Source organism: Ipomoea triloba, chromosome 10 (genome assembly GCF_003576645.1).
Source record: "Ipomoea triloba cultivar NCNSP0323 chromosome 10, ASM357664v1".
In the NCBI taxonomy this organism is placed as follows: Eukaryota; Viridiplantae; Streptophyta; class Magnoliopsida; order Solanales; family Convolvulaceae; genus Ipomoea; species Ipomoea triloba.
The window spans coordinates 10,530,173-10,541,060 of record NC_044925.1 but is presented as its reverse complement, the minus strand read 5'-3'; the positions used below and the strand labels follow the sequence as shown (position 1 = coordinate 10,541,060).

The window sequence follows — 10,888 nt, the reverse complement described above, 5'->3', positions numbered from 1 at the left end:
AAACTCGTGCTAACTAAAAGGGGATAACATTTCCGCTGCGCATAAAACTTTGTCTTCTCCTCGTGAGGTATCGAACCTAAACATCCTAAGTTCAATACACACGAGAGGTTGAAAAGATTTGCAAAATCTTATACAAGTCTATTCACCCCCCTCCCTCTAGACTTGTACCCCATCCCCTTGGGACCAACAAGTCTCAGCGTGAGTATGTTGACCAGAAACTGATGATTGAACTCACGGTGGGACTCACACCGTGAGTCCCACCGTGACTCCTTGTCCTAAAACCCTTCAAAGTGGCGCGAATTACCAACTATAAATACCTATTGGTGGTTATTTTTTTAATTACTTTTTGATTTTATGAATTCTCCCTATAGATTTCTCTCCAGAAACCCATCTTAGAACACTTCTACATANTTTTGTTAGTTCTGAAATATCTTGTAGTTTTGAATTCTATGTTTATTACTTCAATTGCTTCTAGTTTTACATTCCAAGTATGAGTAGTTAAACATATTTAGGATTTGAATTGAATTTCCTTGACGTATGAATCCAATATGAATTAAATTGCATAAATTAGGTTTTGTATTGTCTTAATGTTGAACTTGGTTATGAATTGCGTAGAATTGAATTGACTCTTCATAATTATGGCCAAACTATGCAAGAGATATTTGGAATTGGTGTTCCACCTATGAGAATAGGGCTACACCATAGCCATACCTCTCATATTTCTTACTCACCTTTGAGAAAATGGAGTTTGAAGGAAATAGGCACACAAAGTGTTTGTTAAATTGCCTCTTCTAACCAAGTTGCCATGAGAATGGGACTTAGGATTAGTTGATAGTCCAATTGATCACGAGAGTGACATTGGCACTTAAACCATTTCCCCAAGTTCATCATTTAGACTTACATAACTTAATCTTTAGACACAAGGGATTTTATGCAAGGATGTTTGGTTCAAATCCCTTTTTCATTTATTATCTTTTAATTCCCTTATTTTCTCTCGTTATTGATTTCTTTATCATGCAACACTCCAATCTCTTTAGGTTAGCTTTCAAACACTATATGAACCTATGCTTAATCCCTCATTACTTAAACTCCCATTAAGCCATTCCTTGAGAACGATACTCTTAATTTCCATCACCACTAAAATCAACTTTCAGAATCTAACAGAGTGACAATAAATGTTAAAACAGAACTTCAAGTAGTGAAACCAAATGATTTTGATGACATTAACTTCTCTGATGATGCTTCACTAATGGAATCTGACAGTGATGGTGATAGTAAATGGACTATTTTTAGAGCTGCCACTGACATGAATGATCCCCAATTTACATTAGGCATGAAATTTGCAACCAAGCAAGAGTTTAGAGAAGCAGTTCAGAGTTATGGTTTCAAAAATGGGAAAGATATTAGAACTCTTAGAAATGACAAGGAAAGGGTTGTAGTTGAGTGTTCACTGCATGGTTGTCCTTGGAGAATAGGGTTGAGGAAAGTGGTTAACTCACATTCTTGGAGGATTCTAAACATGGTTGATGTGCATGAGGGTTGTACTTGGGCTTGGGAGAATTCCATGGTAAAAGCAAGTGTGATTGCAAAGAGGTGGGCTAAGGAATTAAAAGACCATCCAGACTAGATGATGAAATAATTCAGGGATGCAGTGTGTAGTAAAGAGGGGTTCTATGCAAGTGACCAACAAGCCTATAGGGCTATTTGGAAGGCAAAGAAACAAAGAGTTGGTGATGATGAAGACAACTTCAAGAAGATTTGGAGTTATTGTGCTGAAATGTCAAGGAAAAACCCTAAGACTACTTGTGTAGTGAAGCTTAGTGACTTAATTGCTGAAAATGGGCAGAATAGATTCTTGAGAATGTACATATGTTGGAAAGCTAGCAAACTGGGATTCAAACATTGTAGGCCTTTAATAGGTGTGGATGGATGTCACTTGAGATGTGCAACAACTGGGATGATGCTGACTGCTGTGTCTGTTGATGCTAATGATAGCCTTTTTCCACTTGCATATGCTATTGTTGAAGGAGAGAAGAAGGAGTCTTGGTCTTAGTTTCTACAATTACTCAAGGAGGATTTGGAGATAACAGAGGATAATGAGAAAGGATTCTATTTTATAAGTGATATAAACAGAAGGGTTTAATCCCTGCATTTGTGGATGTNTTTTGTTAGTTCTGAAATATCTTGTAGTTTTGAATTCTATGTTTATTACTTCAATTGCTTCTAGTTTTACATTCCAAGTATGAGTAGTTAAACATATTTAGGATTTGAATTGAATTTCCTTGACGTATGAATCCAATATGAATTAAATTGCATAAATTAGGTTTTGTATTGTCTTAATGTTGAACTTGGTTATGAATTGCGTAGAATTGAATTGACTCTTCATAATTATGGCCAAACTATGCAAGAGATATTTGGAATTGGTGTTCCACCTATGAGAATAGGGCTACACCATAGCCATACCTCTCATATTTCTTACTCACCTTTGAGAAAATGGAGTTTGAAGGAAATAGGCACACAAAGTGTTTGTTAAATTGCCTCTTCTAACCAAGTTGCCATGAGAATGGGACTTAGGATTAGTTGATAGTCCAATTGATCACGAGAGTGACATTGGCACTTAAACCATTTCCCCAAGTTCATCATTTAGACTTACATAACTTAATCTTTAGACACAAGGGATTTTATGCAAGGATGTTTGGTTCAAATCCCTTTTTCATTTATTATCTTTTAATTCCCTTATTTTCTCTCGTTATTGATTTCTTTATCATGCAACACTCCAATCTCTTTAGGTTAGCTTTCAAACACTATATGAACCTATGCTTAATCCCTCATTACTTAAACTCCCATTAAGCCATTCCTTGAGAACGATACTCTTAATTTCCATCACCACTAAAATCAACTTTCAGAATCTAACAGAGTGACAATAAATGTTAAAACAGAACTTCAAGTAGTGAAACCAAATGATTTTGATGACATTAACTTCTCTGATGATGCTTCACTAATGGAATCTGACAGTGATGGTGATAGTAAATGGACTATTTTTAGAGCTGCCACTGACATGAATGATCCCCAATTTACATTAGGCATGAAATTTGCAACCAAGCAAGAGTTTAGAGAAGCAGTTCAGAGTTATGGTTTCAAAAATGGGAAAGATATTAGAACTCTTAGAAATGACAAGGAAAGGGTTGTAGTTGAGTGTTCACTGCATGGTTGTCCTTGGAGAATAGGGTTGAGGAAAGTGGTTAACTCACATTCTTGGAGGATTCTAAACATGGTTGATGTGCATGAGGGTTGTACTTGGGCTTGGGAGAATTCCATGGTAAAAGCAAGTGTGATTGCAAAGAGGTGGGCTAAGGAATTAAAAGACCATCCAGACTAGATGATGAAATAATTCAGGGATGCAGTGTGTAGTAAAGAGGGGTTCTATGCAAGTGACCAACAAGCCTATAGGGCTATTTGGAAGGCAAAGAAACAAAGAGTTGGTGATGATGAAGACAACTTCAAGAAGATTTGGAGTTATTGTGCTGAAATGTCAAGGAAAAACCCTAAGACTACTTGTGTAGTGAAGCTTAGTGACTTAATTGCTGAAAATGGGCAGAATAGATTCTTGAGAATGTACATATGTTGGAAAGCTAGCAAACTGGGATTCAAACATTGTAGGCCTTTAATAGGTGTGGATGGATGTCACTTGAGATGTGCAACAACTGGGATGATGCTGACTGCTGTGTCTGTTGATGCTAATGATAGCCTTTTTCCACTTGCATATGCTATTGTTGAAGGAGAGAAGAAGGAGTCTTGGTCTTAGTTTCTACAATTACTCAAGGAGGATTTGGAGATAACAGAGGATAATGAGAAAGGATTCTATTTTATAAGTGATATAAACAGAAGGGTTTAATCCCTGCATTTGTGGATGTCCTGCATGGTGTGGAGCACAGATTCTGTGTCAAGCACCTACATGCTAATATGAAGGTAGCAGGGTTTCAAGGTAAGGCATTGAAAGATGCTTTATGGTCTTGTGCCAGGGCAACAACTCTGAATTCCTACAATGACTCTTTAAGGAAACTTACGGCATTAGATGAAGATGCATATCAGTGGTTAGGTGATAAGTCTCCTAGTGAATGGTCTACATCTCACTTCTCAACACACAACCACTATGACATGTTGGTGAACAACATATGTGAGTCTTTTAATTTATCCTTACTTGTGGCTAGGGACAAGCCTATTATAGACTGCCTTGAAACCATAAGGAAGATGCTAATGAGTAAATTCTTTGAAAAAAAGACAAAAGGCAGCTGGTTGGAAGACACGGATATGCCCAACAATTGTTGGAAAGTTGAAGAAAGTTGAAGAAAGTTGAGAAAGAGGCAGCAGGTTATTTGGCAACTCAGTGTGATTAAAATAAAATATTTTATTATAATTATAATAAATATATATACGTACATATCCATACGGTCCAACATATGTACATACATATATATTTATAATTTTATTTGTATTCTTCAAATAACATTTTTATTCCAAATACTTAACTTATAAAAATAACTATACTAATAATTGTAGAAATATTGTAGGATAACAATAATAACATTAATAATAATAATAATAATGATGATGAAAATAAGGATTCAAATGGATTTCAAAGATATAAGGAGTTGTGATGGTTTAATGGTAAAGAATTTGAATTTCAAAAAGAATGGTTTATGGTTCAATTCTTAATCTAAACAAAAAATAAACCTTTTTTTTTCTATGCGCATAAAGATCAACACCATTTCAATTCTCAATTAAATACTTACTTTTCCTTTAACAAAAAAAAAATCAGGGTATTACATCTGGGTACGGTGAAGGCATCTCAGTGACCGAGTAGACTAATAACGCCTCAGTACTAGGTCTCTCTATAATCTCGGTTCAGCACGCTATGAAGAGATGATTAGGCAGTCCATCTACTAGTAACTTGGTTAGGATGTCAGCCTTCAAGTTCTCTACTCGGGGCACATGGACTATCTCGTAAGTCGTCAGTTTCCTGAGTAGTCCCTTAGTCACGTCTTTGTACATCCCCAGCCTCTCATTTCCCAACGACCAGGTAGGAGTTAGTCTTGACCCGCACCCGGGTGGCTCTTAATGCCTGGACGAGGTGCAGCCCACTAATGACTACCTTATACTCGGCTTCGTTGTTTGAGGTGCAAAACTAATGCTGCAAAGCATAATACAAGTGAAAACCTTCCGGAGTGGTAATCTTGACTCCACCTCCACAGTGGCACGCACTAGCAGCTCCATCCGTGCGACCCTCCCACCACTTGGCATTTTCGGGATCCTCGACTAGGTGAGGTTCGTCAGCCTGTGTGGAACACTCCACTATGAAATCTGCCAAGGCCTGCACCTTGATAAATAGCCTGGTAAGTACTCGAGGCCGTTCTAAGTGAGATCCACTGCCCACTTAACTAATCGTCCTGAGGAGGTTAGACTTCGTAGGATACTCGCCAATGGCTAGTCGGTCAAAACCCTAACATGATAAGCTTGGAAGTAGGGGACCAACTTTCTTACTGTAACAACTAGCGCGTACACCACCTTCCTTAGAGTTGAGCATCTGATTTCTACAACTTTCAATGTATGGCCCACATAGTAGACTGGGTGCTGCGTCTTTTCCTCTTCGCGCACTAGAACCGATCTGACTACCCTCTATGAGACGGCTAGGTATAGAAACAACGTCTCAGCATTCTTTCGCTTTGATAATAGTGGTGGCACCAAAAGATATCTCTTTAATTCTTCAATGGTAGATTAGCTCTCCTCCGACCATTGAAAACCTTCCCGCTTCTTTATATCCTCAAAGAAGGGTAGGGCGCGATCGACAGACTTGGAGAGGAACCGACTGGGAGCTGCTAGTCAGCCAGTTAGGCGTTGCATTCCTTTGAGGTTCTTAGGGGGCTGCATATCTAAAATGGCATTCACCTTTTCCGGTTTGGGCTCGATCCCACACCTGGTCACCTTATAGCCTAAGATTTTCTTCCTCTGACCGCGAAGGCGCACTTCTTAGGATTCAGCCACAGATTATACCTTCTCATGATACAAAAGCAATCGGTCAGGTCCTTCACGTGCTCTTCTTCTTCCTTGCTCTCACTACTACAGAAAACACTTTTAGCGTCGATTTTTTTTACATATAACGTCGGTTATTTTTCGACGTTGTTCTGGCCGACGTAGTAAATAAATGATAAGACGTCGGTTTTATAAAACCGACGTCGTATGTATTTTTTTTTAAATAGGATACGACGTCGGTTTTTAAAAAGAACCAACGTCATATCCCCTTTAAATTTTTTTAATAAAGAGATACGGCGTCGGTTTTTTCAAAAAACTGACGCCGTATCTCTTTTAAAAAATAAAAATTAAAGATACAACATCGGTTTTATAAATAACCAACGTTGTATCTCCTAAAAATAAAATAAAATAAAATAATTTGCATCGTTAATGTGAGCAGCACATATCCATAGTAGCCGGCTTCAATCGCAGCAACAGATCCCTCGGCGACTCTGTCCGTAACTTCAATCACAGCAACACATTGTTAATGTGAGCAGCACACGTTGCTTCAAACACCAACCTCGTCCACTGGCTTCAAACACCAGCCTCGCACACGTTAATATGAGCAGCAACAGATCCCTCGTCCACCAGCCTGTTGCTTCAAACAAAGAAATACACAAACCGCACAAAGATGACCTTGGATCTTTCCGGCCGCCAACTCAGGTCACCATCATCGCCAACTTTCTCAGGCCAACAACCCACTAGATCTGTCCGGCCGCAGAGATGACCAAGGAGGATAGAAAATCTGGTGTTTGTGGTGTAAGTCATTTCTGGTGTTGTTGTCTGTTCATAATCAAAGAGGATAATCAAGGAGGATAGAAAATCTAGAAAATGTTCATAAACAAAGAAGATAATCTGGTGTTGGTGGCTTACGTACGTACTTCACAGATTTCGCGCTTGCTGCTGTTGACGAAGGAGGCTTCACAGATTTCATAGATTTCACTAGAGGAGGTTTCACAGGCTATTGGTGACGAAGGAAGAAGGAAGGAAGCTGTGCAACGGGAGGAAGTTGTGCCGTCGTTTCTCTCTCTTCTGGTGCGGATCTCTGGCGGTGAAACTGTTAAATAAAAAAAAATCTGATGGTTGTTAAATAAAAAAAAAAAGAAAAGGAAAAGGGTCAAATAAACCCTTAAACTTTACTAAAAAGTGCAATTAAGCCCTCCAACATTATAAAAGTTCAATTAAACACTCAAATTTGTTAAAATAGATCAAATAAACCATATTTACCGGTAACCAATAGGTTACCGGTTATTCACCGCCTAATTTACGGTCAACTTTGCCGGAAAAACCACCGCCGGCCATCTTTCTCCATTTCCCGTCATTTTTGCTGGGCAGAAACAGTAGGGAAGCCCAATGACAGCCCCATCACCGTGTAATTAGCCACCACAGTGCAGCCACCATCAATAGAAACGCATGCTATGAGTTCTGAAGCATTTGGACTGGAATATTTTGATGGTCTATAGAAGAAGTAAATACAAACAGAGGTGAGATGGTCATAGTGACATTACCACCATGGACGAGACCAGCCGTCGCTGCCAGAGGTCCGGCGGTAAACGCCACCGTCACCGGTTCGGACGTTCATCTTCTCCACGTACCGGAGAAGACGAACAGACTTCTCCACTTGTCTTCTCCAATGGAGAAGATGAATAGAGTCTGTTCGTGATTTTGTTCGTTTCTCCAGTGGAGAAGACAGTGGAGAAGACGAACACATCTCCAGTCTATTCGTCCATTCCAGTTGAGCAGATGTTGTATTCGACGCCGGTAGCTTGAAATTCGACGGTGGCCGGAATATTTGACGGAAAAATAATGACCGGCTGTTTCAAGTGAACAACAGGTCATTTGGGTTTAAATGCATTAAAATGACAAGTTTGAGTGTTTAATTGAACTTTTATAATGTTGGAGGGTTTAATTGCACTTTCGAATAAAGTTTGAGGGTTTATTCGACCCATTTCCCCAAAAAAAAGACATTGTATTTTTTAATTTTTTTTAAAAAAATTATTTAAAACATACGACGTCAGTTATACACAAAACCGACGTCGTTTGTCTTTTATTTTTTTTAAAAAAATTATGTAAAACATACGACGTCGGTTATACACAAAACTGACGTCGTATGTCTTTTATATTTTTTTTAAAAAATAATTACTCCCTCCGTCCCGAAATATATGTCTTACTTTGTTTTTACACGGAGTTTTAGGAAACAAGGAAAAGAATATGGGTTTTCCTATTTTGCCCCCAACTTACCATGTGATGATCTGACAATTCTTCATTACATCTAACTCACTTGTACTTTCTTGGAAAAAGCAACTCATTTGTCCTGTCTTTCTCTCTCCTTTCCTTCCCTGCTGTCCACTTCAATGTCTAACTTCCTTTCTCCTCTTTCACTTCTTCTTTCTCACCTCTACAAAAATGGAGTCCCTGGTAAATCTAGCAAAATCTCAATGAGTTTTCTTCTTCCGAAAATTGATGGAGTTCAATGCTTTCTTCAAAAATTAGGAGCTTTCAACCATTAATGGGAACCTTGAGCAATGACAACCTTCGATTCAATTGAAGAAAAATGTTGGTCTTTTTAACATTATCTAAGGTTTATTTTTTGTAAAATTTGTTATACGGAGTAATTTTCAAGATAATTTCTACTCGTTTTTTTTTTTTGGATCCCTAATATGCAATAGTTAATTTCTTACTGGTACAGAGTGCTCTTTTTTTTTTTTTTTTTTTTTAAAAATTCTAGAAAGAATATTTTATTTGGTAAATTTGGACTATCACATTGATCTTTGTTTTCACTCTCTACTTATATAGAAGAAGAATCAGATTTTGTGAAAAAATAACGGTAATTTTTTGCGCCAAAAATTGATTTGACAATTAAGGATTAAAATATGGAGTATTCTTTATTTTACCAGTCAATAAAATGACAGTGTATTCACCTTTGCAAAAATACAGAGTAGTACTCTAACTTCTTTTACAATATTCTTTAGAAAACTCTTCTGTACATCTTTAGTTTTTTTTTTTTGTTTTCTTAATGGAAGTTTTAGAGGAAGATAATCCTAATGATTTTCAAATATCCAAGTTTGTTAGGAGAGTGCCTAATGATAAAAGAAAGATTATATTTGAAGCTTTATTGAATTACAATGTTGAAGGAAAAGTAAGACATGGAGCAATTAGAGATGTTGCAAGTATATACTCTGTTTCTACAAGGACGGTTAGTCGAATATGGAAAAAGGGGATTGATTGTGTTAAACATGGTGTGCCGGTTGATACTTCTTTGAACTTGACAGGAAATGTTGGCAGAAAAAGGATTCAGATTAGTCCTGATGAAGTTTCCAGAATTCCTTTGAATCGTCGTACAACAATTCGGTCAATGGCTACTGCTCTAAATATGTCAAAGACAAGTCTGCATAGAAGAGTAAAAGAAGGATCCTTGAAGTCACACTCAAATGCTATAAAGCCATTATTAACAGAGGAGAATCGAAAGGTTAGATTACAATTTTGCATATCTATGATTGATTCGAATTCACCTCCACATAATCCATCTTTCATAGATATGTATGATCGTGTTCATATAGATGAAAAATGGTTCTTCCTCTCTAAATCTTCTCAATAATATTACCTATTGCCCGATGAAGATGAACCATACCGTACTTGTAAAAGTAAAAAGTTTATAGCCAAAGTGATGTTTCTATGTGCTGTTGCCCGGCCATGATTTGATTCAGGGAGAAATGAAATGTTTGATGGAAAAATTGGAATATTCCCATTTATTTATAAGGAAGCAACTAAGCGTAGGAGTAAAAATCGAGAAGCCGGAACGTTGGTAACTAAGCCAATTGAATCTGTAAATAAAGAAGTTACTAGGAAATGGTTGATTGATTATGTATTGCCTGCAATACGGGCAAAATGGCCACTTAGTAGTTCAAAGTCTATATTTATTCAACAAGACAATGCAAGGCCACATATTAGTGTAAATGATGTTGAATTTCTTGAGGCTGCCCAAAAAGATGGCTTTGACATTCGCTTAACATGTCAACCTCCAAACAGCCCGGACATGAATGTGCTAGATCTTGGCTTTTTTAGAGCTAGCCCGGACATGAATGTGCTAGATCTTGGCTTTTTTAGAGCTATTCAGTCTTTGCAATATCAAGAAGCCCCACGTAATGTTGATGAACTTGTTGTTGCTACTCAAAAGGCTTTTGATGATATATCAATAGAAAGTCTAAGTAATGTTTTTTTGACTCTACAACTATGCATGGTTGAAGTCATGAAAAGGTTTGGAGGGAACAATTACAAGATTCCACACATAAATAAGCAAAAGTTGGAACGAGAAGGTCGACTACCTACCACCATCTCCTGTGACATGGAAGTTTTAAATGAAGCAATTTCAAGCCTTCAACATTAATGTTTGATGTACATTTTGTATTTTGTGGTTATCATTGCAAAAGTAAGGAGTAGTATATTTTGATGTAAATTTTATAACCTGCATTGTCAGTGTTTTATTTTGTGTTTAAATATCTAGCAGGACTATGGAGTATGTTTTATTTTGTGTTTAAATATCTAGCAGGACTATGGAGTAATTGTAATATGGAACTATGGTGATTAATGACTTAGTACATTTTGTGTTTTTTTTTCTAAGTCAATGGAATACTTAGAAATTGAATACTCTTTTAAAGGATATTTTGAGCTAATTAATGACTTACTGATTTGAACTATGGTCATTAATGACTTACTGATTTTGTTTGGAATTTTTGTTAAAAAAAATGGTGAGAGTTTTAGTGTTGATGATGCTCTCAAGAGCATGTACACTAAGTTTGGGAGGTACAGCACAGATTTT

General features: G+C 37.2%; 2 protein-coding genes across 2 annotated transcripts; both read left to right on the top strand.

Moving 5' to 3' along the window:
* The first annotated feature begins 3,001 nt into the window (after window positions 1–3,001).
* Window positions 3,002–4,347, top strand: LOC116033128. The gene is made up of 3 exons (XM_031275886.1): window positions 3,002–3,345; window positions 3,397–3,772; window positions 3,886–4,347. Exons 1-3 carry the CDS (start codon window positions 3,002–3,004, stop codon window positions 4,345–4,347), a joined length of 1,182 nt encoding a protein of 393 aa, XP_031131746.1.
* Window positions 4,348–9,085: 4,738 nt separating this feature from the next.
* LOC116033127 lies at window positions 9,086–10,346 on the top strand. The gene is made up of 2 exons (XM_031275885.1): window positions 9,086–9,538; window positions 10,317–10,346. The coding sequence occupies exons 1-2, from the start codon at window positions 9,086–9,088 to the stop codon at window positions 10,320–10,322; spliced, it is 459 nt and encodes a 152-aa protein (XP_031131745.1). The 3' UTR covers window positions 10,323–10,346.
* Window positions 10,347–10,888: the final 542 nt, after the last annotated feature.

Bases quoted from the DNA above. Each gene is read 5' to 3' on its own strand.
- LOC116033127 (XM_031275885.1), top strand. From the start codon at position 9,086: ATGGAAGTTTTAGAGGAAGATAATCCTAATGATTTTCAAATATCCAAG.
- LOC116033128 (XM_031275886.1), top strand. From the start codon at position 3,002: ATGGAATCTGACAGTGATGGTGATAGTAAATGGACTATTTTTAGAGCT. The intron at 3,346-3,396 runs GTGGGCTAAGGA...GAAATAATTCAG, and splicing joins GCAAGTGTGATTGCAAAGAG to GGATGCAGTGTGTAGTAAAG. The intron at 3,773-3,885 runs GTTGAAGGAGAG...TGATATAAACAG, and splicing joins TTCCACTTGCATATGCTATT to AAGGGTTTAATCCCTGCATT.